The sequence below is a fragment of the Mercenaria mercenaria genome, chromosome 9 (genome assembly GCF_021730395.1).
Source record: "Mercenaria mercenaria strain notata chromosome 9, MADL_Memer_1, whole genome shotgun sequence".
Taxonomy (NCBI): Eukaryota; Metazoa; Mollusca; class Bivalvia; order Venerida; family Veneridae; genus Mercenaria; species Mercenaria mercenaria.
The window spans coordinates 36,851,671-36,879,496 of NC_069369.1; the positions used below are offsets into that span (position 1 = coordinate 36,851,671).

Sequence of the window (27,826 nt, forward strand, 5' to 3'; positions counted from 1 at the left end):
TTCGGCACACAAAAACTATGCAAGTGGTCCAAATTTGAAGGCTGTAGCTTGAGAAATGTGGAAAGCAGGTCACTAGGGCAAAATCAATGTCAAATTTCATTTTGAAACACGGGAACTATGCATATGGTCCAAATTTGACGCCTGTACCTTCAAAAATGTGAAAGTAGGTCACTAGGTCAAAATCAAGGTCAAAGTTTTTTCCAGTGCACAAAACTATGCATGTGGCCAAATTTGAAGGCTGTAGCTACAGAAATGTGAAAGTAGGTCACAAGGTCAAAATCAAGGTCAACTCATGTCAAGGTTCATCTTGCCACTCAAAAATATACAAGTGGTCCAAATTTTAAGGCTGTAGCTACAGAAATGTGAAAGTAGGTCACTAGGTCAAAATCAAAGTCAACTTGTGTCAAGGTTCATCTTGCCACTCAAAAATATACATGTGGTCCAAATTTGAATGTTTTAGTTATTGACAAGAACATTTTAAAAGCTTTTCCCTATATAAGTCTATATGAACCATGTGACCCCCGGGGCGGGGCCATTTTTGACCCTAGGGCGATAATTTGAACAAACTTGGTAGAGAACCACTAGATGATGCTACATTACAAGTATCAAAGCCTTAGGCTTTGTGGTTTGGACAAGAAGATTTTCAAAGTTTTTCCTTATGTAAGTCTATGTAAACCATATGACCCCCAGGGCGGGGCCATATTTGACCCTAGGGATATAATATTAACAATCTTAGTTGAAGACCACTAGACGATGTCACATACAAAATATCAAAGCCCTAGGCCCTGTGGTTTTGGACAAGGGGTTATTCAAAGTTTTTCCCTTTTATAAGTCATTATAAACTATGTGACCCCCAGGGCGGGGCCATATTGACCCCAGAGAAATAATTTGAATCATCTTGGTAGAGACCACTAGATGATGCTTCAAACCAAATATCAAAGCCCTAGGCTCTGTGGTTTTGGATAAGAAGGTTTTCAAAGTTTTCCCTATATAAATCTATGTAAAATATAGAAATAAACAAAGGGCCATAACTCACTCATAAATTGTTGAACCAGTCTGATTTTCAGGGGGACACAACTAGGGTACCAATACATCATTCTGACAAAGTTGGTCAAAATCCCCCAGTAGTTTCTGAGGAGATGCGATAACGAGAAATTGTTAACGGACGGACGGACGGACGGACGGACGGACGGAATGACGGACGGACGGACCACGGACGCAGAGTGATTTTAATAGCCCACCATCTGATGATGGTGGGCTAACAAATCCATTTAGTGATGAGAAAGTGCATAAAAACTTTAACCAAGGTGGAAATGCAGACACCAATCCTGGGGCGAGTAGGATAGCTCTCCACATACCTCGTACAGAAGAGATCAGATTTCACAACAAGAAAATGATGAAATACCTATGATATACAAAGGTTAAAAAAAATGACTAAGTTAGTATCTACTAACCAGGCAGCTGGCACATCTAGGCAAAGGTTGTGATAAGTTTTATGGAACTAACTTATATGCATTGCGAGACGGTGAGCGAACAGGCGTATCTGTGACGGGAACGTTTAGGAAATCCCACAACAGTATCGTGTCATCATGAGAACTGCTAACGATCTGGAACTCATCAAACTGGAGGCGGAATACTCGGCCCGAATGTTCCTGCCACAAATGTAAACAAAAATCTCGAGGAATATATGCTATCAACTGACTAGACATTTGCTAATATGATAGAGGCTGAGATTTCATATTTATGCTGGCATGAGGTTGTACTGAATATTCAATAGGCATATGTCAAGTTTCAAAGCACTAAAGTCAAATTAGCGAAACCATTTATATAAGTTACGGTAGTTTTTTTTGTGGGTGCGTTGGGTGCAACTTGGCAAAAGGCAAATAGTACATTGAAGCTAAAATTCCCAAAATAAAAAAAAAATTAAATTAAATTATAAAATAAAATTTCTTACTTTTTCTCAGCCAAGTAAGTACCTATGAAAATTTAAACATCTGAAACACAAGGCAATGTGCAAACATCAGATTGTAAAGGCCCTGGCCCTATTCGCAAATCAGTGTGGAAAACACACCGATATAACACTTGTCAACCTTGATTTCAAAGTCTAACACCATTTATATTCAATTATAACATGGTGCAATTCACTAGTAAGTTGAACAAGAGCACCGCCTTGCGGGTGCTGACGCTCATCTGATTTTTTTTTGTATAATAGAAATATTGTCCTACCCATGATTTTCTAAGTCTAAAAAGGGCCATAACTCTTGCAAAAAGCAGGATAGAGTTATGTTTCTTGATGTACAGTGTCCACTTATGATGGTGAAAAACTGTTGCAAGTTTTAAAGCAATAGCTTTGATAGTTTATGAGAAAAGTTGACTTAAACATAATATTCAACCAAGAAAATGATTTTTCTAAGTCCAAAAGGGGCAATAATTATTGCAAAAAGCAGGATGGAGTTATGTTGCTTGCTGTACAGGGTCAGCTTATGATGGTGAACAAGGTTGCAAGTTTTTAAAGCATTAGCTTTGATAGTTTAAGAGAAAAAGTTGACCTAAACATAAAACTTAACCAAGAAATCTGATATTTCTAAGTCCAAAAGGGGCCATAAATCTTGCAAAAGCAGGATGGAGTTATGTTTCTTGCTGTACAGGGTCAGCTTATGATGGTGAACAAGTGTTTGCAAGTTTTAAAGGAATAGCTTTGATAGTTTAGGATAAAAGTGACCTAAACATAAAACTTAACCAAGAAAACTGATTTTCTAAGTCCAAAAGGGGCAATAATTCTTGCAAAAAGCAAGATGGAGTTATGTTTCTTGATGTACAGGGTCTGCTTATGATGGTGAACAAGTATTCCAAGTTTAAAAGCAAAAGCTTTGATAGTTTAGGAGAAAAGCTGACCTAAACATAAAACTTAACCAAGAAATCTGATATTTTCTAAGTACAAAAGGGGCCATAAATCTTGCAAAAAGCAAGATGGAGTTATGTTTCTTGCTATACAGGGTCAGCTTATGATGGTGAACAAGTATTCCAAGTTTCAAAGCAATAGCTTTGATAGTTTAGGAGAAAAGCTGACCTAAACATAAAACTTAACCAGGCAACGCCGACGCAGACGCCGACGCCGACGCCGACGCCGACAACCGCTCAAGTGATGACAATAACTCATCATTTTTTTTCAAAAAATCAGATGAGCTAAAAATGAAGGAAATCAAACATTGTTTATCATGTGAAACTTTTTCGCATAACAACAGGTTCAATACCATGTGCCAAATGTCAATAAACGCATCTCAGAATGAAAATATTCGAGGCTTTCTTGCTTTTTATTGTCTGATACACATACCACAGTTCATTGTTCAGATGCTTGGAAATTTAACCACCAAAGCAAATACCTACACTTCTCAACTCAACCATGGTATATCAGTTGTTAAACCATGCAAAGGCTTTGATTATTGCATAAACACAAGGAAAAACTAGATAACTCTACTATAAACCTTTAAGCAGACCTTGCAATAACAATGTAATGAAATCTCAACCTCTATTAACATACCATGTAAAATAATTTATATTTCCTCAACAAGTTCCTGACATAATTTAATTTCAAGTAAAACATCAAAAACTGAATGCATTAATAAAATATAATCCTTACTAACAAGAAGAACTTAAAAAGACAATTTTTATTATTTCAAAACTTTTCGAAACAATCATTAACTGATTATTTGCTTTGGTGTCTGTTGAAAATGAAGAAACGGATAATGACAATTGTCTTTGAAGCCAGGAAAAAAGTACCTGTGTTTAGGGTTACCTGAAGGACACCAATGTTCACACTTATATCACTTTTTAAGAAAACCAAATTGAAGATGAAAAACTGCCTACCTACCTCTCATAATAGTCTGGTCAAGAAACCCTAAACACGTGTATTTTTTTATGGCCCAACTATTACCCTGACAATATTCACAAGACAAGTGGTTTCCAATCAGAAGTGGACATACTCACCACAAGGGTCTTGATACACAATGTGCCTGCTGGAGCTCTAGGATCCAACGCTGCTGCTAGGTCCCATACCTTTATCTTTCTACAATTGTATATCAGTTAAATCAGTGAAACCGTTCATTTACCAATTATTTAGAACTAAAGATAGAAAATGCATCATAAGAGACCACTTTCTACTTTGAATATTGAATATTATAAACGACTGAATTATGCAAAATTTATTTTTGTTAAAGCTGATATGAAGGTCAAAATAAGTTTGATACTCTTTACAAAATGTATCAGATACATAATATTATATATATCACATGTAACATACATATATTGGTAGCAAAAATAAGCATTATACGCCAATGTAAAGATTAAGATCAATCTTGCACTTAAAACGTGGTCAATTCATCAACCAAGTGTTAGGACCTTTGGTCTGATTCGAACTGAACTTTTCAGCAAAGGTTAAATGCATATTTTCAGCTAAGGCTGTGCCCATATTCACTGTAAATCAAATATTTTGAAAGTCAGGTTGAACAGATAGTGCCGACCACATAATATTTTTACTATTATTACAGCATAAGCAGCCATTGTTTCACATGAAGAATTAGTATGTACTTTATTAAATAGACACCCAGGGGTCACACTGGCTCAAGTTTCTTGCAATCTAATTTCAGTGCAAATGTAATACAATCATTATTCTATGTAAGAAAATATCCTGATGTGAAGAGCTACATGATAGTGGTTTGCATCATGATGAAATTTTATCAGATATCTCAGATGGCAAATGGCAAGGTGACACACAGACACCCCATAATTCTTGTTACATTAACACTTTATCTTGTAATAACCCAAGTTACCTTAAAGTGAATCAATTAACATATAAATTACTTCACTTAGACTCTATTCAAGCAAAAGCCATAAACCGTAGAGCAACTTTATGAGAGCAAACGACTTACCCATCATAGGCCCCACTCACGATTCTTCTATTATCAAAGCGAATACACCTAACCAATTCTTCATGACCTTCTAGCACTCGTAAACACGCCCCACATTCAATATCCCACAGTCTTATAGTATTATCTGAGCTTCCACTCACAACTAATCTGTCTCTATATTGTAAACAAGCTATTCCACGTTTGTGACCATTCAATGTCCGTACAAACTCACACGTTGATGTACTCCAAACCTGATCGAAGAAAAAATAAAGAATGAGAACAATACGTTTAGAAATAAAGAATTATATTAAACACTACATAGGATTTAAGAATTCAAATCAACACAAGTTCCTGCAGGACATGTTTCAAATATAGGGTCTAATTTCAGCAAATCAATTGTGCAGCACCACTTTTCAAAATGGCCTAGTATTCCAAGCAAATGAGGACCTAATTTGGCCAGCAGTTTCTGACCATAAGAATTTTTAAACGACCAAGTTTTTACTGATAGAGAAAAGTGACCAAGCCTACTGGCAGCCATGTTTTAAATGAAGCAATAATTTGGCTAATCCGCAAATAGTGCAAGGGTTTCATTAATTACAGTAAGTAGAGGTTGTAAAGTATGAGGGGGTTTAGGGGCCGTCCTATTTAAAACTATTGATATAGGAAAAGTAGCTGGGGCTTCAGACCACTAATACTGGGGAAAAGCCTCCAACTCTCATCCCTTCATGAAACCCTGAGAGTGTTTGATCCATGTGGTGAAGTTGACCGACTTGAACCAGTCAGTCAGAATCCAGGAAATCTGATTGCTAATTTCAAAATGTGAGTTAAACGGATATAAAACAAACATTGCATGTAACAAAATTCATTTTAAGAATCGCAAAAAAAGGTAATTTATTATTATTGAAAATCGTACCTTGATAGTCCTATCACCTGATGCTGATACGATATATTTATCATCAAAATCTACAACGTTTACAGCTGCTCTATGGCCGACCAAAACTCGACGTAGGTTGATTTCTGTTGGAGATTGCATGTCCCATACTGCTATTGAACGATCCTATTGAAACAAAACCATCGGTGTCAACATCTTTTATAGTAAGAAAAGACAACAAGAGCACCGCCTTGCGGGTGCTGACGCTCATCTGATTTTTTTTGTATAATAGAAATATTGTCCTACCCATGATTTTCTAAGTCTGAAAAGGGCCATCATTTTTGCAAAAAGCAGGATAGAGTTATGTTTCTTGATGTACAGTGTCCACTTATGATGGTGAAAAACTTTTGCAAGTTTTAAAGCAATAGCTTTGATAGTTTATGAGAAAAGTTGACTTAAACATAATACTCAACCAAGAAAATGATTTTCTAAGTCCAAAAGGGGCAATAATTATTGCAAAAAGCAGGATGGAGTTATGTTGCTTGCTGTTCAGGGTCAGCTTATGATGGTGAACAAGTGTTGCAAGTTTCAAAGCAATAGCTTTGATAGTTTAAGAGAAAAAGTTGACCTACACATAAAACTTAACCACGAAATCTGATATTTTCTAAGTCAAAAAGGGGCCATAAACCTTGCAAAAAGCAGGACGGAGTTATGTTTCTTGCTGTACAGGGTCAGCTTATGATGGTGAACAAGAGTTGCAAGTTTTAAAGCAATAGCTTTGATAGTTTAGGATAAAAGCTGACCTTAACATAAAACTTAACCAAGAAAACTGATTTTCTAAGTCCAAAAGGGGCAATAATTCTTGCAAAAAGCAAAATGGAGTTATGTTTCTTGATGTACAGGGTCTGCTTATGATGGTGAACAAGTATTCCAAGTTTCAAAGCAATAGCTTTGATAGTTTAGGAGAAAAGTTGACCTAAACATAAAACTTAACCAAGAAATCTGATATTTTCTAAGTACAAAAGGGGCCATAAATCTTGCAAAAAGCAAGATGGAGTTATGTTTCTTGCTATACAGGGTCAGCTTATGATTGTGAACAAGTAGTCCAAGTTTCAAAGCAATAGCTTTGATAGTTTAGGAGAAAAGCTGACCTAAACATAAAACTTAACCAGGCAACGCCGACGCCGACAACCGCTGAAGTGATGACAATAACTCATCATTTTTTTTCAAAAAATCAGATGAGCTAAAAATAGATGCAGACAATGCCTTCTCAGCTTCATTAAAGATGCCCTATGATAGAACCACTCATAAATTCAGAAATCAGAAAAAACAAACTTGCAAAGTAACTTTATAAAGAGATTTTATTATTTACGCAGTTACTGTTCCTCAACTTTTTTGTAACGGAGTCCCAGACCAACTAAAACGTAACTATTTCTTATGTTTCTTACCTTCGAACAAGTAACCATGATACCATCACAGAATCTAAGATGAAGCACAGCTTCACAATGGTGGATGAGTGTGTTTAGCATTTCTCCCGTGCGCACGTCCCACACACGCACAGTCGAGTCGCTTGACCCCGAGATGATGATGTTATTATCGTACTGCAGGCAAAGTACTGAACCGGTGTGCCCTGTCAATACTTGCATGCATTCTAATGTGTTTCTATCCCATATCTGCAAACCATACAGTTGTAATGTGAAATTGTTATGTTAAAGTACTGTAAACATCAATTAATCACTTAGCACATAAACTTATGATGTGCCAATCAACTAATTCTACTTAGGCTTTTATTTTCAGTAAATGATCAGAAATCACTTATTTAGACTTTGTAGCAATAAAACTGCTTTTTCCTTAAAAACAGCAATAAAAACAGTTTTCTTCTGTTAGTTTCTCCCCACCCCAATCAAAGTAAGTTTCCTTCCAATGTTAGTTCGCTACCCCCTCTCCCTCCATATTACTCAAAATCAAAATAATTTTCCTTCCCCTGAAAGTTTCAAACCCCCTTCAAAAAGACCCAAACAATAACTCTCCAAATCAAAATAAGTTCCTTCCCCTGTTAGTTCCCCTATGCCACCACTCCCACCAAAAAATGACCCTAAAAATAACTTTCCCAAGGAAAAAAAGTTTCTAAAATAAAACAATGGAATTTGTAGATATACCAATTAACTTTCAATTTTCAACAAGAGATCACAGAGTGATCTTGGCGCCCACCAATGTGCCATTTTTGAGTGTTCCAAATTTCAAGACTTACTGACTAGCTCAAGGTCAAATTTCATTTCCGTACACAACACTGTGCAATGGTCCAAATTCGAAAGCTGTAACCGGAGTAATGTGAAAGTAGGTCACTAGATCAATTTCAAGGACAAAGTTCTTTGTACACAAAACTTTGCATGTGCAACAAGTTTGAAGGCTGTAGTTTGAGAAATTTGGAAGTAGGTCACTAGGTCAAAATCAAGGTCAAATTACACTTCAGAACACAAATCTATGCATGTGGTCCAAATTTAAAGCCTGTACCTTCAAAAATGTGAAAGTAGGTCAATGTCAAGGTCAAAGTTTGTTTCGTTACACAATCCTATGCATGTGGTCTAAATTTGAAGCCTGTAGCTACAGAAATGTGAAAGTAGGTCACTAGGTCAATCTTAAGGTCAAAGTTCATTTCGGTACACAAAACTATGCAAGTTGTCCAAATTTGAAGGCTGTAGCTTGAGAAATTTGGAAGTAGGTCACTAGGTCAAAATCAAGGTCAAATTACACTTCAGAACACAAATCTATGCATGTGGTCCAAATTTAAAGCCTGTACCTTCAAAAATGTGAAAGTAGGTCAATGTCAAGGTCAAAGTTTGTTTCGTTACACAATCCTATGCATGTGGTCTAAATTTGAAGCCTGTAGCTACAGAAATGTGAAAGTAGGTCACTAGGTCAATCTTAAGGTCAAAGTTCATTTCGGTACACAAAACTATGCAAGTTGTCCAAATTTGAAGGCTGTAGCTTGAGAAATGTTAAAGTAGGTCACTAGGTCAAAATCAAGGTCAAATTTTATTTCGGAACACAGAACTATGCATGTGGTCCAAATTTGAAGCCTGTACCTTCAAAAATGTGAAAGTAGGTCACTAGGTCAATGTAAAGGTCAATGTTTGTTTCGGTATACAAAACTATGCATGTGGTCCAAATTTGAAGGCTGTAGCTTGAGAAATGTGAAAGTAGGTCACTAGGTCAAAATCAAGGTCAAATTTCATTTCAGAACATGAAACTATGCATGTGGTCCAAATTTGAAGCCTGTACCTTCAAAAATGTGAAAGTAGGTCACTAGGTCAATGTCAATGTCAAAGTTTTTTTCAGTGCACAAAACTATGCACGTGGTCCAAATTTGAAGGCTGTAGCTACAGAAATGTGAAAGTAGGTCACTAGGTCAAAATCAAGGTCAACTCATGTCAAGGTTCATCTTGCCACTCAAAACCATACATGTGGTCCAAATCTGAATGTTGTAGGTTATTGACAAGAAGATTTTAAAAGCTTTTCCCTATACAAGTCTATATGAACCATGTGACCCCCAGGGTGGGGCCATATTTGACCCTAAGGGGATAATTTGAACAAACTTGGTAGAGAACCACTACATTAAAAATGCCAAAGCCCTAGTCTTTGTGGTTTGGACCAGAAAATTTTCAAAGTTTTTCCCTATATAAGTCTATGTAAACCATGTGACCCCCGGGGCGGGGTCATATTTGACCCTAGGGGGATAATTTGAACAATCTTAGCAGAAGACCACTTAATGATATCACAAACAAAATATCAAAGCCCTAGGCCCTGTGGTTTTGAACAAGAGGTTTTTCAAAGATTTTCCCTATACAAGTCTATATAAACCATGTGACCCCCGGGGCGGGGCCATATTAGACCCAAGGGAAAAAATTTGAATCATCTTGGTAGAGGACCACTAGATGATGCTTCATACCAAATATCAAAGCCCTAGGCTCTGTGGTTTTGGACAAGAATATTTTCAAAGTTTTTCCCTATATAAATCTATGTAAATTATAGAAATAAACAAAGGGCCATAACTCATTCAAAAATTGTTGAACCAGTCTGATTTTCAGGGGGACACAACTAGGGTACCAATACATCATTCTGACAAAGTTTGGTCAAAATCCCCCTGGTAGTTTCTGAGGAGATGCAATAACGAGAAATTGTTAACGGAAGGACGGACGGAATGACGGACGGACGGACGGACGGACGGACGGAAGGACGACGGACCACGGACGCAGAGTGATTTGAATAGCCCACCATCTGATGATGGTGGGCTAAAAAATTGACAGTTCTGCTGACAATATATTGTATCAGCTACCTGACAGTGTTATATGACAAATACTGTCTTAAAGTCAATGAGTATGACCAAAACTCCATATTCTGTAAATTGTGTTTCGAACAGTTATCAATGCTTGGTCTAGACTTTTGAAGAAATTTTAGTTTTTAAATATCCATAACCCTACAAGAAACATATCAACAAAGCTGCACTTTGCATATATTAAAATTTCCATATTGATTTTGCTAGACTGAAAGCTATTTTTTCAAAGATACCTCATTTTCTGAACTTTTCAGATTTTTATTTTCCTTACCTTTATTGTGTTATCTCTGAGCCCACTTACTATTCGAAGATCATCATACTGTAGACAATATACACCTTTACTTGTTTCACTTCGACAGTGAATACGTTGTAACGTGTGTCTACCTGTCCGCCAATTTGTTTCTATTCTCTGAAACATGAAATAGGAAAGTTGTAGGTAATAATGAAAACATAAATTATCTGAATAAAATGTAGAGGTTTCAAAACTGTACAGCTAAAACAAAAAGCCTAAGAATATCATTCTGACCTCTTACTACAGCTACTTTCCATATTTTTATCTCGCACACATTCCTCAATAATAAACTATTATGTCGGATACTACCAGTATGACATAAGGATTGATTTTGTCACCACATGGTATTAAACACCACTGACTTTGCATCTGTGTTGGTTCGAAGCCTGCATATGAGTAGTTTTCATGTAAAGCCATCCACACGGCTTGGGGCAGCATGGTTCAATTTTGTCAGATTTTTCACTAGCATTGTTTTTTTTACGCAAATAGAATTTTTTATCTACAACACCTATCTTGCTAAGTTTAGAGAAACAAAAAATCCAAGTTCAAAACTCTAGCAACTTGTATTTGCACTAACATAAATAGTTAGTACAAAAAAAAACTCAGTACATGCAATAAACGTCATTTATATTGCTGCGGGTACTTGTCACGTATCAAGGCATGAATCAAACTGAACATTGTTAATAACATCAACTAATTGGAAAACAGACAAAATACATTTAACCTTTAGCCTGCTGGCGGCAAGTGATTCTGCCTTTGCGACAAAGGTTGATCATGGTCTGCACTGTTAGCTATTCCATCAGTAAATTTTCAGTGAACACCCCTTTGAGTAATAAATGGTACTGACTAAATTGAATGATGGACCAGTCCATTTTAGAAATTTAGCGAGCCAACGGTTAAGTGACTTTGATTTGAAGAACAGTGATAGTGATCACCAGTCAAAGATGTGGATAATTCAGCACAAAATTTTCACTCACAAAAAAAATGCTAGTCTTTGATATGTTGACTTGCATCCTGAAGTTTCCACTTGCATTTTGCAAGTATGCAAGTTTCAATTCAAACCCTGGAAAGGTTGCTGGTCCTACCACGGTGCAATTGTGTCTAAATAAAATGTCAGGAGAAGCATATCGGGTAAAGATAGAAAGTTGCCATATGACCCCTTAAGTGTGGCTGTGACTAGAAACAAAGGTGACCTAATCAACCAATTACAAGCATCTAAATAAACGTGCAAGAGAAATCTTATAGAAAGTACAATATATCCCTCCAGGTAAAATGTAACTGACTTGATGGAATTTTATTTTGATCAATATTGCACTTTACATCTAGTACAGCAGAAATGTTCTAATATTGTACAGGGTCTTTTAATCATGGAGTTTTAATTTGCACTACATTCCCAGAAATCACAGTTTTTACATATTATCTCGCTGAATCACTTAAGAGGCGAACAAAACCTCTTAAAAGTTTTCCCCAAATGTGAACAACTATCGATTTTTTGCTTGGCAATCTTAGATGTTTGGCACTTGAGCCACTGATGAAGTATTTTTCAACAACTGTAAAGTTTATATATTTAAATGTGATGCAGTAACACTGCATCATGATATTAATGATCAGCCAAGATGCAAGAGGTTCAAATTAAGATTTATTCTTGATATCTGAATCATAATACTCTACCACGTTGGCGTAAATTTCAGAACATGTACATAAAAACTGTACAGCAACTGAGTGCAAACTTGCATGAAAATAACATTACACTTTTCACAAACATGTGAGATTTTAATAAATCATGAATCGGCCGATTTAAAAAAACAACAAAGCAAAATAAAGAGCCTAGATCGATTTCAAAGCCCAATTTCAAAGTCCTATAATATTATAATAGTTTTACAAAGAAATTACACACAAAACTTACATCTATATCTTGTATTATTTGTGGATAAAGGCTTCGGTAGAATTTGTGATCTTTGGGTACCTCTCCTGGACGGGGTTTGAACAAATACTGTCCCCTGAAAAGTATTTATAAAAAAAAATTAAAGTAAATCGTAATATCATCAAGTGAACCTCTGCAGTTTTGATTTTTTCAAACAAATCGATCTGTCATTATCTCCTAGTCATATCAAAAAAATATGTTTAAAGACAAAATGTTTTTCTTTGTTAAAGCTTTTAAGACATATTATTCACTGAACGACTTACAAGCTTTAGTTTGGCAATTAACGATAAGCTTTCGGTCCATATTATTGTTTGGATCTATTTCCAAAGTAAATTATGCTGACGGTAATACAGAATTTTTAGAACAGCTCTTAGAAATTGATTCCGAGTTATTCTGGTTATAATTCACTAAAAAACTACAATATTAAACAGAAAAGTGCTGATATTTTTTTTGAAGTCTAACAGGTATGTTCCAGAAAATGTCCTTAAACCCAGTGGACAATACAATAAGAATTTTGTCCCTGTGAGTTCCAACAAACCAGACTTACAACTGTTGAGTAACACCTTAATCATCAGCTGAATTTCGTTGATAACATTCAGCATAATTCAATAAACCAGCTAAGATCTTCTAAATGGAGCAATGACTTCCTGGACATAGGCATAAATTACCTTTTTAAACTTTCAGCCTTTATCAAAATTTGATATTTACATACCAGCCTCGTCTGTCTGCGAGGCCTCGCCAGAGGTTATCTGTTCGCACCATGCGTTCCATGAGCTTTTTCCAAAGCATTCCATCTGAGATCACTCGGTACCATTCTTTACAAACTAATTCCGCTGAACATAATGATTTGGCATCCAAATATGATAAGATGTTTTCTGCTATGTGATCCAATCCTTTGGCTAAAAGACACAAGTTAGCAAGAAAAGAAATAAAACTTTCCGCATAAATACTGTACATTCTGTTCAGTCTTGTTAAATATATATCAATATTCTGTCTAGCCTAGGGTGGAAAACAAAAATGGGCATATGTGTAATTCTAAAAACCTTATTTAATCACTTGAAAACAACATACTGGTTACCGTCCATCTTAACAAATTTTCTTGAAAACTCCATTAAGAGCAAAGTATAGGTTATCTATTTTGAATACAAATTCAATGCCATGGTCAAATTACTTGTTCATCAATACTCGGATAAATGCGCAGAAATCCCAAGGGTCTTTGTTCTACTGGTTTATAATCACAGAAATTTCCACCAACAATTAAGTTAAAAACTGCTTACTAGTGCAGTAAACTGTTACAGAATGAAAATTACATGATTTTTTTGGGTGAAAACCACACATTAAATTCTCATAAACTAATGCAGCGGTGCACATACTTTTTCCATTATTAACAAGAGCTGTCAGTGGACAGCGCGCTCAACTATTCTCAGTGCTTGACAGTATAATATAAGCAATGAGTAAAACTTTAACATTACAATAAGCATATTGTAAGTCAAAAAGGGGCCATAATTCAGTCAAAATGCTTGATAGAGTTGCCTCCTCCTTTTTACAGACTGAGGTCATGATGGTAAACAAGTATGCAAAATATGAAAGCAATATCTCAATGGACTTTGAAAATATTTGGGATGGTACGCAAACTTTAACATTTATTCTAAGTTGAAAAGGGGCCATAATTCAGTCAAAATGCTTGATAGAGTTGCCTCCTACTTTTTACAGACTGGGGTCATGATGGTAAACAAGTATGCAAAATATGAAAGCAATATCTCAATGGACTTTGAAAATATTTGTGGTGGTACGCAAACTTTAACATTTGTGTGACGCTAACTTCGACGCCGGGGCGAGTAGGATAGCTCCCCTATTCTTCCAATAGTCGAGCTAAAAACTCACCTGGAAGTGCTGAGATAAAATCCCTCTGAAGCATGGGTTTGAGAAATGCATTGATTTGTCCATGTTGGTAATGACACATGCGCGACAATAGATGTTCAAGAAACAACACTTGGTCATTTTCTGACCATTGATCAAACAGTTTTACACAACCATCACGTTCTCTGAGAAACTGCGGTGAAGGCTGCTCTTCGGACACTGATCCTACCGGTTTTATGTGGGCAATTGTCTCTGCCTGAAATGTAGCAAAAGAAGTGTTTACAATCGCTGTAAAAATGGTTAAAAAAAGAATGACGGAAAATACAATAACTGCAGTGAGTATTTGAACCAGAGGTCTTTCCAGTTTCAGTGCCTAGCACAAAATTAACGATGTCTAAATACATACTCAGACAGACTTTACACCTAAAAGGCCCACCCCAGGGCTGAGCAAATCATGCTAATGTCACTGACATTTCTCTATGTAAGGTAAAGTCTATTCGCAAATAGTTTTCGAGGAGGCAAACAACTGCTGGCATGAAAATTTGATCGAGGCCAAGGATCCAAAAATTAATGAACTCTTTCTACTAAAGCTTGTGGATACGAGTTTAATGAATTAAGATCATGCCAAGTCACGACCACGTGCCTCCTGATCATTCAATCCCAAAGATGGATTTTTCATGTACAAGGAAGCTCACGCTCAACAACTGTACAAACTTCAAGCTTTCTTCAAATTAACTTGAAGCAAAAATGAACTTAACTTCAAAATGAACTTAAGGATGAAATATTCATGCACTTACATGTACATGACTGTATAACAATACCACCTACAAAGTGTTTATTAATTCTTCACAGTTCTGATTAACTGTTACAGTAACTGGAAACAGTGGTTATAAATTGAAACTCTGTGCTCTGTGTGGTATGGTGAGTCAAGCTTCACCTGTTTAAACTTTGGCATTTAGCGCAAGATCTATAAAATAAATTTCTACATTTTTAAGAAATGACTTATGTCCAGTAAAGAAGTCTTCGAGTCTTTGTTGGAATTTTTCTCTCTCTACTAACAGAAGATAATATACATACATGTATACAAATACGTAAAAAAGCAATTTTCAATTAAGCAAATGCTTAAAGAGTTTCCAAGTATGTCATTTTAAAATACTAAACAGCAGTAAAGTAGCCAATGTTCATAGATTTCTCTTCAATTAAGACATCATTTACTGGGTGTCTAGTACTGTCTACAAGGCTTTTTGTTTAATCATATCTTACTGCTATCTTCACACTGCAATATAAACTTACAAGACATGCTTGAAAATGGCAAACAAAATTTTAGAATTTTATTTAAGAAATAATAAATCTGTTCCTATATTTTATCAGTTAATAAAATATGGGCAGGAGTTAGGATGCGTAATAATTAAATCGCTCGTAGAGATCAAAACGTGTTTTACGGCCTTGCACGTAAGTCAGTACGACTTTTTATCATAATTATGTTTTTGAAATGTTGTTTACAGCCGAATAAAAATTCGTATGTAATGGAACAGAAGTAGAATTTCTTATGTTACAATCGTAGGTGGTAAAATGTATCAGCCAACCATATTTTATCGAAAATTCATATATAGGCTGTTTGCTATATTTTTATTTAGATGCGTGTCGTGTTAGAATAATACATATAATACAAATGATATTTAAAAACAAAAGGATCAGGCCACAATTTCTAACAACATTAGAGGGTTGGCCCTTCCCAATTGTCATACTGAAGTAAACAAACTGAGCATTCTTTTTTTTTTTCTATTTTCATAACAAGACTTCAGCATCTCCACACACAACAGACAAACAATGGTGAATACTAAACCATGGGTTGCCAGTCATACAATTCTCTCGTCAAGGACATAGACAGAAACTACTGGTAAAAAAAAGCCTCCTTTCATTCTAACTGGGAACGGGAACAGTATATTTATACTTCATTCAAACTGATTTAATAAAAGTGAATATATTTTGTTCATTGTATCTTTTAGAAATGATATCAGATAGCGTTACAAATAAATGTAGTATATATGTAAGAAATATATCTCTGGTAACAATATTAATGAAACTATTTCCACAACGTAATAAATTATCCCACTTTATTTGTTTATTTATTGTAACTCTGTTTTTGAAGGCTGAATGTATTGGGCTTAATGCAAGTGTTTTAACTGTATTTTTGCATTATAACAGTGATCAGAAAGCCTTACATCAGTTCCTGGATTCTGAAACCAGTACTGATGTGTTCACAACTTCCCAACATGATTCAGAGGTGAACAAATGACAAACTGTTCTCCTTAAAATCGTCACAGAGGTCACATGCCTTGCAAAGTGATCTCAACCTCTGGCTTAACCCTTATCCTGCTAAATTTCTATAATGAACTTGTCCATCTTTCAATTTGGACAGTACCATTAACTGTTAAAAGGAGTGCATACCAAAAAGATACTGACCAAATGGCGAACAGTGAAGATCATGATCAGACTGCACAGATATGCATGCTGATCATGATCTGCACTGGTCGCAAAGACAGAACCAATCGTGTCCAGCATGATACGGGTTAACAGCCTAGTACTCTACCTACTTAGCTAACCTGGTAGACTTTTAAAAGGTAAAAACTACATCAACATGTGAAAGGTGAAACTATATCACAGGGTAAATGACTCACATTTTGTAATGGAAAACCTTTCTGCACACAAAATAAACTTTTATCTAACTCAAGATAAAGTATAAAACAGAACAACTTTTACAATTTGATTTATACTGCTGATAAAGTATCTGAGTAACAATTATACATTGTATCAAAATGTATGTCAAATTGAAACAACTTTTCCCCAATTGAACTGTTACATAATAAATTCTTTGTGGCTAGCCAAGTGCAAGCACACTAAGCAATTAATCTTCAGGTTACGTGTTTGATCCCTAAATGGTGAGTCATTTATCCTCTACCCAGGATCCATGTGAAGAAGTCGTCACTGTCTTGTAGAGAAAAAGTGAGTCATCTGTCCTCTACTAAAGGTCCATGTTTGTTTGTTTGTTTTGTGTTTAACGCCGTTTTTCAACAGTATTTCAGTCATGTAACGGCGTGCAGTTAACCTAACCAGTGCTCCTGGATTCTGTACCAGTACAAACCTGTTCTCCGCAAGTAACTGCCAACTTCCCCACATGAATTATCAGAGGTGGAGGACGAATGATTTCAGATACAATATCTTTTATCAAATCGTCACGGAGAACATACGCCCCGCCCGAGGATCGAACTCGCCGATTTTACACGCCGATTGAAAATTTTCAAAATGGTGGCGGCTTACACTATTATTGACTGACACTGTGGGATATTAAAGCTACGATTGACTGAAGTTTGACAGGCGAGTAGGCGGGGTTGACTATGGATTTATCGGTAATTTTATCTAGAATATGCATCATGTTTTACAACTTTAAGTAAACAGATAATAACTCGCTGAAAAACTCGGCGATTTGGATTTTCCCTGGAAGCGGTAATTAGGCGAAGTGCCCAACTTTAAAGCGAAGATATCGCTCAAATCGCCTTGTAGGATGATCCCTGTAATAAACATAAAATGGTCATATATCACCTAGCGGTAAAACTAGGAAGCCCCAAAATGACTTTCACAATTACAAAATTGAAATTCTGTCAATATTGTAGGAATTAGTCTAGACACATTTTTCAAAGCCTGTATGGAGAATAATTTTGGAGAACAGGAATTAATAGAGGTAATGAAACCTGTCCCTCTATATTATGAATATGTCCAGAATTCCAGATGCTACTTAAACTTATCTGCCAGAAACCTACTTTATATTCCTTAAACAGAAACTGCTCCAGTCAAATATGTCAGTTAAACCATCAGGTCCTCACTACTGGAATCAATTTGTACAAATTAACTATCAATGTTTGGCAGCAACAGTAGCATTAACATAATTATAGGTACACAAGTGGGAATTCTCTATAATTGATTATATATTAAGTATGATGAATACAGAAACTGTGTTTTAACATCAGCCTTAATTAAAGAACCTTTTTTTTGTTACTGTAAATTACTTTAAACTACAAATTGTGTCTATAGGACACGAATGCCCTCACCTACTGTGCCAAAAATATTCACAGAAAAAATTCCTTCCTTTATGGTCATTCACACATGTATAAAGCTTGTTCATCTGTGAAAGTTTGAATCAAATCAGACTAATAGTGAGGGCGGATTTGGAGACACAAGATTTCAGGACACACCTTACGGACTGACTGCTATATGCCCCCAACATAAATGTGTGGGGGCATAAAAAAATGTCTGTTTTCTTTCTCATGATCAACTTCACAGAATTTTATTGGGATATCAAAAATTCCTTTATTAACATAGTTGCAGGGACTAAAATTTGTTAATATGAAAAACAGATGTGTTTACGAACAAAGAATTCAGAGCTAATTTCTTTGAAACTAACTCATACATGAATGATCTGCAAGTACCAGCGCTGTGTATTTATAGTACTCTGGAAATCAGATAATGTATATCAACATCTCCATTCTGTTGTAAGTGTAATACCATATTTTCTTTCTCAATGTACTGGAGACAAAAATTTGCAATCACTTTATAATATAAAATTTAATTCGAGTTCATTTGTCTGTGTATATACATGGTATGTTAAAACCAGATTTAATGTACATGTACGTAAAACAGCATAATTAACAATAGCATACAGGCAACAACTTGCTAATTATGTGAATGTGTAGACGTATTTACATACAATGTACTTCTATAGAAATTAGAATCAATTTATTAGGAAGAAGTCTACAAACTAAAAGAATCCCTATAGAATTTTTATTTGTTTGACAATATTATAATGGTTAAACATAATTTTGCAGAATTATTTTAATTTAGGTCAATGCAAGGGCTGTCATTTATTCTAGCCAAACGTATTAGATTCTGTATTCAATGGTTCTCCACATATAACCAACAACTTCCCCACATTAGAGGTAGCAGATAAATGAGCCGTGCCATGGAAAAACCAACATAGTGGCTTTGCCACAAGGCCCAATTCCTTACTTTATCAGTGTAAAAAAATACACTTTAGAATAAACCAGCATACATTTTACAAGGTTGATCAGAAACTTAGCGAGTTCTTACTTGGCCTTATCCCAACAGTATCTTAAGGGTACAATTAGCAATTGATTATCCATTATTAACAGAAACACAACTAGCAATAAAACTTGTTGGACAAGAGCGGCCAATATGTTCTGGCTATATGTAATAAACAAACAGCAACTACCCTGTAGGCCTTAGGAATAATTGAAAATAAAAGAAAAGCGATAATTAAGCTTTTATCAGATCACCATTGAAACTCGTAACATGTTCAAGGTTCAACAAAATAATATAATTCTGACCTACTGAAATTGAATGAGTTACATTATTCATCATAACAGTGTTCTGCAAGTAAAATTCTGTCAGCTGACAATTTATTTAAGTCATAAGATTATCAGCTATGCCACTAAAATTAAATGTTATTCAAATTACTTCATGATAGAACTTTTTTGTTAGAGTCAGTGGAAAACTTGGGTTTCTGTTTCATTTTTTTCTTCTTGAATGCATATACCCTTGTACACATTCAGTGCTTGACGTTAAGGACTGCCTGATTGCCCGAGGCAGGAATAAGCGGAGTCCAGGCAAACAAAAAATCTTAGTCTGTTGCCCTAAGGAAAGTCAGAATTTATCATGACAGGTCATTTTTAGGAAATCATATTATTTCTTTCTGTCAAGCTTCACTTTTTTTTGTCTTTTAAAAGTTATTAAAACAAACACATTTTTCATACATATTTTAACTAGAAAATGCTTTTGTAAAAAAGAGCATGTCTCCCCCAATGCAAAGTCCTTTAGGCAAGAAGTCAATAGGGGTCAGGAGCGAAAGTCAAAGAGACACTGATGGTTAGCTGCAATAGGGATCATCTACTTGGCATGTCCAGACATCCCGCTAAATTTCAACACTCTTGGCCTAGTGGTTCTCAAGTCACTGTTCAGGCTCCTGTGACCTTGACCTTTGATCAAGTGACCTCAAAATAAATAGGGGTCATCTACTCTGCATGTCCAATCATCCTATTAAGTTTCAACATTGTAGGTCAAGTGGTTCTCAAGTTATTTCCAAAAAATGATTTTACATGAACAGGCCACTGTGACCTTGACCTTTAATAGACTGACCCCAAAATCAATAGGGGTCATCTACTCTGCATGTTCAATCATCCTATGAAGTTTCAACATTCTGGGTCAAGTGGTTCTCAAGTTATTGATCAGAACTGGTTATCAATGTTCAGGCCTCTGTGACCTTGACCTTAACGAAGTGACCCCAAAAACAATAGGGGTCATTTACTCTGCATGAACAATCATCCTATGAAGTTTCAACATTCTGCGTCGAGAGGTTCTCAAGTTATTGATTGGAAATGGTTTTCAATGTTCAGGCCCCTGTGACCTTGACCTTTCACAGAGTGACCCCAAAATCATTAGGGGTCATCTACTCTGCAAGACCAATCATCCTATTAAGTTTCAACATTCTGGGTCAAGTGGTTCTCAAGTTACTGACCGGAAATGGTTTTCAATGTTCAGGCCCCTGTGACCTTGACCTTTAATGGAGTGACCCCAAAATCGATAGGGGTCATCTACTTTGCATGTACAATCATCCAATGAAGTTTCAACATTCTGGGTCAAGTGGTTCTCTAGTTATTGATCGGAAATGGTTTTCCATGTTCAGGCCCCTGTGACCTTAAACTTTGACGGAGTGACCCCAAAATCAATAGGGGTCATCTACTCTTCATGATCAATCATCCTATGAAGTTTCAACATTCTGGGTCAAGTGGTTCTCTAATTATTGATCGGAAATGGTTTTCAATGTTCAGGCCCCTGTGACCTTGACCTTTTACGGAGTGACCCCAAAATCAATAATGGTCATCTACTCTTCATGGCCAATCATCCTATGAAGTTTCAACATTCTGGGTCAAGTGGTTCTCTAGTTATTGATCGGAAATGGTTTTCAATGTTCAGGCCCCTGTGACCTTGACCTTTGACGGAGTGACCCCCAAAATCAATAGGGGTCATCTACTCTTCATGGCCAATCATCCTATGAAGTTTCAACATTCTGGGTCAAGTGGTTCTCTAGTTATTGATCAGAAATGGTTTTCAATGTTCAGGCCCCTGTGACCTTGACCTTTGACGGAGTGACCCCAAAAACAATAGGGGTCGTCTACTCCATCAGCCCTACAACCCTATGAAGTTTGAAGGTTCTAGGTCAAATGGTTCTCCAGTTATTGCTCGGAAATGAAGTGTGACGGACGGACAGACGGACGGACGGACAGGGCAAAAACAATATGTCTCCTGGGGGAGACATAATTCTCATTTGCGTGACTTATTCAATAGTTAGCATTTTTGCAACTTAGGCCAATCATTTGCATGTAATTTGGACGACCTTTTTTGCTATGCTATTTTCGTCACCTTTTCTTCTGGATCACTTGAATTCAAATGACAAGGTCATCTTTTATTTATAATCAGCACTGCAGAATTTCTCAATAACACATAAACAATTTCAAAATAATTTTCATTAGTCTAGAATATTGCAAATATGCCAAGTTTATTAACTTTGTTATGAATACTTTTATGTAAATGAGCTGTATTTTAGACGAATGTTGACAGTTCTCATTGCTTTACAATGCATACCAACTAGTAGGCATCAAAGTAATATCTGGGCAACTTGACTTTGGTTCGAGCAAGTAAAGTTATAGCCAAGGTTGTCCTACAGGGAAGTGCTCTTAAATGTTAAGGTTGCACCCTGATCAAGCACCCACAATTCCAGTCATAAAGATGACCCTGTCACTGGGATGCTAAGTGACCAGGAAGAAAAACTGACGATAAAAATAGCACAACTGAAGTGGGCAGTTAAATTAAACCCATGCAAAATGGTCCACATTAGAAAAAGACTAAATACTGAATAAGGCATACAGTTGAACCTACTTTAGTAGCCACCTGTATTAAACAACCACCTGCCTTAAATCTGGGGGGTCCTCCTCAGACTTTGGGATCCCGCTTAAAAACAATGGCAACAGGTTTTTAAGACCACTTATTGAGAGTTTTGGTTAACATCAACTTGTTAACCTTACTTGTTACATGTAAGTGTCACTGATGTTGAGACCCTTGGCTTTACCAAGCAGACATAGGCTAAAGGAAGCTGTGTGATCCTCTCAGATTTTTTAATGTAACTGCCCATTTCTAAACAGGTAAGTTAGTTTTTGTATCGCTCACCTCCTGCCTGACCTCTTGACCTAAAGACCATTAAGATTAACATTCTGACTAAGTTTCATTAAGATATGGTCATAAATGTGGCCTCTAAAGTGTTAACTAGCAATTTCCTTTGATTTGACCCGGTGACCTAATTTTTGACCCCACATGACCCAGATTCAAACTTAACTTAAAGATCATCAAGATTAACATTCTGACTAAGTTTCATGAAGATACAGTCATAAATGTGGCCTCTAGAGTCTTAACAAGCTTTTCCTTTGTTTTGACCTGGTGACCTAGTTTTTGACCCCACATGACCCGGATTCAAACCTGACCTAAAGATCATGAAGATTAAATTCTGACCAAGTTTCATAAAGTTACAGTCATAAGCTTTTCTTTTGATTTGACCTAATGACCTAGTTTTTTTCCCCACCTGACCCAGATTTGAACGTGACCTATATATAATCAAGATTAACATTCTGACATTCTGATAAGGTCATAAATGTGGCCTCCACAGTGTTAACTAGCTTTTCGTTTGATCTGACCTTGTGACCTACAGGGCCCACGCTGTCGTTCGCCACTCGAGCCATTTGTAGTATCTATGGAGTAATGCACAGATGCGTTAAAAGGAGTATCTATGGAGTAATGGATAGATGCGTTAAAAGGAGTATCTATGGAGTAAAGGGTTAACAAGCTTTTCCTTTGATTTGACCTTGTGACCTAGTTTTTAACCCCAGATGACCCAGTATCGGTCTTGTCCAAGATTTTATTGAGGGTAACATTCTGACCAAGTTTCATTAAGATTGGGCCAAAATTGTGACCTCTAGAGTGTTAACAAGCTTTTCCTTTGATTTGACATGGCGACCTAGTTTCTGACCCCAGATGACCCAATATCGAACTCATCCAAGATTTTATTGAGAGTAACATTCTGACCAAGTGTCATTAAGATTAGACCAAAATTGTGACCTCTAGAGTGTTAACAGTCAAATTGTTGACGACGACGGACGGACACAGGGCTATCACAAAAGCTCACCTTTGAGCACTTCGTGCTCAGGTGAGCTAAAAATGCAGACTTGCTTAGCATCTGGAATAGTTTTTTCATCTTGTGAAGTTCCAAGTATAGAGTTCTTAGCTTTAAACTGGGAAACTTTATTTTTGTGACTTTCTGACGCATTGTCATGATTGTGTTTTTTTCACTGTTTAAAATCTAAAGTTGATATATATTCTGTGGGAAATGGGCTCTCTTAGTCTTACTCGTACACTAGGCATAAACTTCATTTCCTTTGTCATACTGAAGCGAGTGAAATTGTTTTAATCAACTCTAAAAATCCGCAATCACATTTTGTCATACGTTCTTGTCTTTCTTAAAATGTTGAAACTTTTTAATGAGGGAGGTGAGGCAGCTCACCTTCACAAAGCTGCAAAATGTTTGGTTTCAATGTAAAAAAAAATACAAATACTTATGACAAGTTTAATATCGTGCAGGTCTACGCTTTACATTTATATTTTCAACAGTAATTAATTAGCATATAATAACTTACAATATTTTTCAAACAGGTTTTTATCTTAATTTATCATTGGCCAAGATAAAGATACATGTAACAAGAGCTGTCAGTGGACAGCGCGCTCAACTATTCTCAGTGCTTGATAGTATAATATAAGCAATGAGTAAAACTTTAACATTACAATAAACATATTCTAAGTCGAAAAGGGGCCATAATTCAGTCAAAATGCTTGAGAGTAGACTGGGGTCATGATGGTAAACAAGTATGCAAAATATGAAAGCAATATCTCAATGGACTTTGAAAATATTTGGGGTGGTATGCAAACTTTAACATATTTTCTAAGCCGAAAAGGGGCCATAATTCAGTCAAAATGCTTGATAGAGTTGCCTCCTCCTTTTTACAGACTGGGGTCATGATGGTAAACAAGTATGCAAAATATGAAAGCAATATCTCAATGGACTTTGAAAATATTTGGGGTGGTACCCAAACTTTAACATTTGTTCCAGGTCGAAAAGGGGCCATAATTCAGTCAAAATGTTTGATAGAGTTGCCTCCTCCATTTTACAGACTGGGGTTATGATGTTAAACAAGTATGCAAAATATGAAAGCAATATCTCAATGGACTTTGAAAATATTTGGGGTGGTACGCAAACTTAAAATTTGTGTGATGCTCACGCAGACGCCAGGGTGAGTAGGATAGCTCCCCTATTCTTCGAATAGTCAAGCTAAAAAGGTATCCAGGAGGAATCCCCAGCCAAAAGAAGTGGGAGTTCCTCGGTGGGATCCTCGTGCACCCGGGACACTGTTAGTGTTAAACCATGATAATGTTGGTAAACTAAGTTTTATATCCATAGAGAATGCATGTAATTAAGAAGGAAAGTACATTTATTGCAAGATGTGCATCTGAATTATTTATATAATGCAAAAACTGCACAAATTTTATATTCTGAACATTTCAACAGATCTTCATAGTTGTCATGAATTAAAATGGTGTGCTGTCACTTTCACATAATGTTTTTACATTAATTTTTGTAAGATTTGCCTTCATTCTTAAAGCCAGTTAACAGCAAATAACTTTGACACATTTAATGAAAATGTCATAATAAACAACCATGGTAAGGCTTTCCTGTAGAACAGGCATTGCCAACTATTCCTGTTAAAACTTCTGGTCTTTTAAACAAAACAACCAGAATCTTGACCTACTGTAGTCTTTATGATTTGGCTTTATAATAGTTAAGGTTTAGGAGTATATCTTCAAAACACAGAAATATTTGACAAATGAACAACATCTTTACCAACAATCTACCTAACCATTACATGTTCTGACGTACTCTCCCGCACGATGGATACTTAAAATATTCTCAAAAAGTTGTCCCCCTTTAAAAAAGAATACCATTTATAAAGAAATAGAAATTAACAATACCCAAACTACGTTCAACCTAGTTACATTGTATGTGGAATTTCAGCACTGGGACATTATTGCAAATGCATTGAAACGAAGATTTATATGTAAATTGTAACAGTTCTTTGAAAATGATGAGTTTTAAACTTTTTAAAGACGCTAAACTGTGTACAAGTGCGGCCCCTTTATACAGCCCTTTTCCGGAATTCAATGTACATATATCAGTAAACTGATAGTTGTTCTGTAGAGTAATATACATGTTTTATATGATTTGGTGTTGTTCCATTTTTTTTCTCAAAATGTAAGGCTAAGTCTTGATATAAATTAGGGTTTGTTGGAAAAACAGAAATGGTTCAATATTGTACACTTTGACTGCCCACATCTCTCCAATGTTACAATAATACAAGAAAGACCAGTTCTATTAACTACGTTGGTAGTCAAAATAATTTGATGGTCAGATTGTTTAATAATTATGACAGGCAATATAACCTTCAAAACTTCCAAGGAGTTGTTTTCAGGATGTTACAGGTTGTTTTCCAGGAGTCAATCTCTTGGTGACCCTCCCTGATATACGATCTGCTATCGTGGATTTTGGAATTGAAAATTCCTTTGATGCCCCACAAATGGACATTTGTTTAGACTTAACCAAAGTCACAGCTCTTTCCAGATCTTTTTGATCATATTGGCACCTAATGCCTAAAAGTTACTTTTATGAGGCATCATCTGTAAAATTAACGAGTTCGTTTCAATAGAGATTTTTAAGAAGGAAATTGAAGTCTACAGTAGATTGGATACTATTGTTTTCGTTAGTTTTATAAAATACAAAGAAATATACATGCAAAGGCTGCTTTATTTGTTCCTTTAAAAAGGATATCATGACCATTGTAGGTTAAATCACAAGAATAATTCAAATATTCCGCCATTTAAGGCCTATATAATTATCATATTTATTAGTTCCTATATATTATAAATAAATATAACATCTTAAATCGGCATATATTTGTTTTAAATAATTTTACAAGTTGTAAACACGAATTAATTTCCAGTTATTTTTAAGATCAAAGTCTTTTTTTAAGAATGTCCAATCCTACCCTATAGCAGGAAATGTGAGACTTTAGGCAGCGGGTAGTATCGGACAGATTTATTTTTTTTTAATGTAACTAATTTTTTACATCTATCTTTCATATGTACATTAAATTACACAAAATTAATATATACTTTATCATTTGGAAATAAATTTATAACAGTTATCAATTTAGAATTTATGTTTTATAGATGTAAGTGTTGATACCAAAGTTTGGCGTGTTTTCAAGTATGGCCTATGATGTCAGAAAGGAAGTGACATCATCGTTATCATCGTAGTAAACCAATCAAAACTTTTAACTTTTAAAAAAATCTTAACATTAAACATGTAACATGGGACGAGTTTGTTTTGGCAACAAGTTTAAATCGGGTGAACGGATAAAACTATCGTCAAGTGTGATATACCATGCGTGTTTTCACCATTGTCTTAAAACAAACCGTGTCCGGTAAATGATGGTGTCTGATAAAAGCCGGATTTACTCTATAATATTTTTGGTGATTCGAGTGTTTGATACAAGTGGAGATATTGCTCATAAGAAAAATACTTCAATATTGGTGATTCGTGTGTTTGACGCAAGTGGAGATATTGCCCATATGAATAATAACTCAATATTTCCTTGGATCGCATCAAATTAGTTGGACTCACTACATTGGGTGCTCTCTCAAAAAGAAAAAGTTACAGATGGATAAACAGAAAAAAGCTGTTTTCACCTTAAAATTTCTGCAGCAAATCAACTATTAACTCTGTTATAATCATGCCATTATAGAATCATCATTCAGTTCACTCCTGTGACTGACAATGCACATAAATACATGATCGTCAATAAGAAAGAGGAACAACACACCCGACCCGGTCGTGACAAAGCCAAAACAGGATTTAGCGTCGTTTAACAGAAAGAAAAGTTATCAAATTTCATTTTCTAATACCTTTTTGATATCTAATCGCTCAACAGATGAAGAACACGTCTCCATCTCACTTTCCATTGATGTCATATTGGAATTGTTAATCCTCTTACGCTAAATTATTATCATATTTGTTCACCCAATTTGTTGGTTCCTTTTCATCTGTCATGGAGGAAATATCTGTGACGTCATGCCAGGTGCGATATCCTACATTTTTCTTCCTTAAATATTCAACCATTCTAAATGCCTACATAATTATGACTTGCATCCTTATGTGTCAGAAATGCTTCATAATATTTTAGTGCTATGTACTGAAAAAATAATTTAGAAAGAAAAAAAACAACAAGATAATGCACGGCTACCGGGTACTTGTGAACCGTGTTCAGTAAGGTTCAGTACTGTTTTTAAGAATGATAATGTGGACTGGACTCTTTCACGCGTTTATACTACATATTACGACTCTGTATTC

At 35.7% G+C, this 27,826-nt stretch overlaps 1 protein-coding gene across 3 annotated transcripts in view; it reads right to left on the minus strand.

Annotated features, from left to right (window-relative positions):
- The window catches only part of LOC123546140 (F-box/WD repeat-containing protein 1A-like), a 45,624-nt gene extending 18,083 nt beyond the window's left edge, over positions 1–27,541 (minus strand). The window contains exons 1-10 of one of the 3 annotated variants that reach the window (XM_053551218.1): positions 27,382–27,541; positions 14,215–14,446; positions 13,043–13,229; positions 12,313–12,406; positions 10,386–10,523; positions 7,227–7,451; positions 5,821–5,964; positions 4,929–5,158; positions 3,988–4,066; positions 1,455–1,652 (exon numbers count right to left, since the gene is read on the minus strand). In XM_053551218.1, the coding sequence (XP_053407193.1) occupies positions 1,494–1,652; positions 3,988–4,066; positions 4,929–5,158; positions 5,821–5,964; positions 7,227–7,451; positions 10,386–10,523; positions 12,313–12,406; positions 13,043–13,229; positions 14,215–14,446; positions 27,382–27,447 (1,554 nt within the window). In that variant the 5' untranslated portion in view covers positions 27,448–27,541 and the 3' untranslated portion in view covers positions 1,455–1,493. Of the gene's footprint in view, positions 1–1,454; positions 1,656–3,987; positions 4,067–4,928; positions 5,159–5,820; positions 5,965–7,226; positions 7,452–10,385; positions 10,524–12,312; positions 12,407–13,042; positions 13,230–14,214; positions 14,447–27,381 lie in introns of all 3 variants that reach the window. The other 2 variants (XM_053551219.1, XM_053551217.1) reach the window with 2 other exon arrangements.
- Between the last annotated feature and the right edge of the window lie 285 nt (positions 27,542–27,826).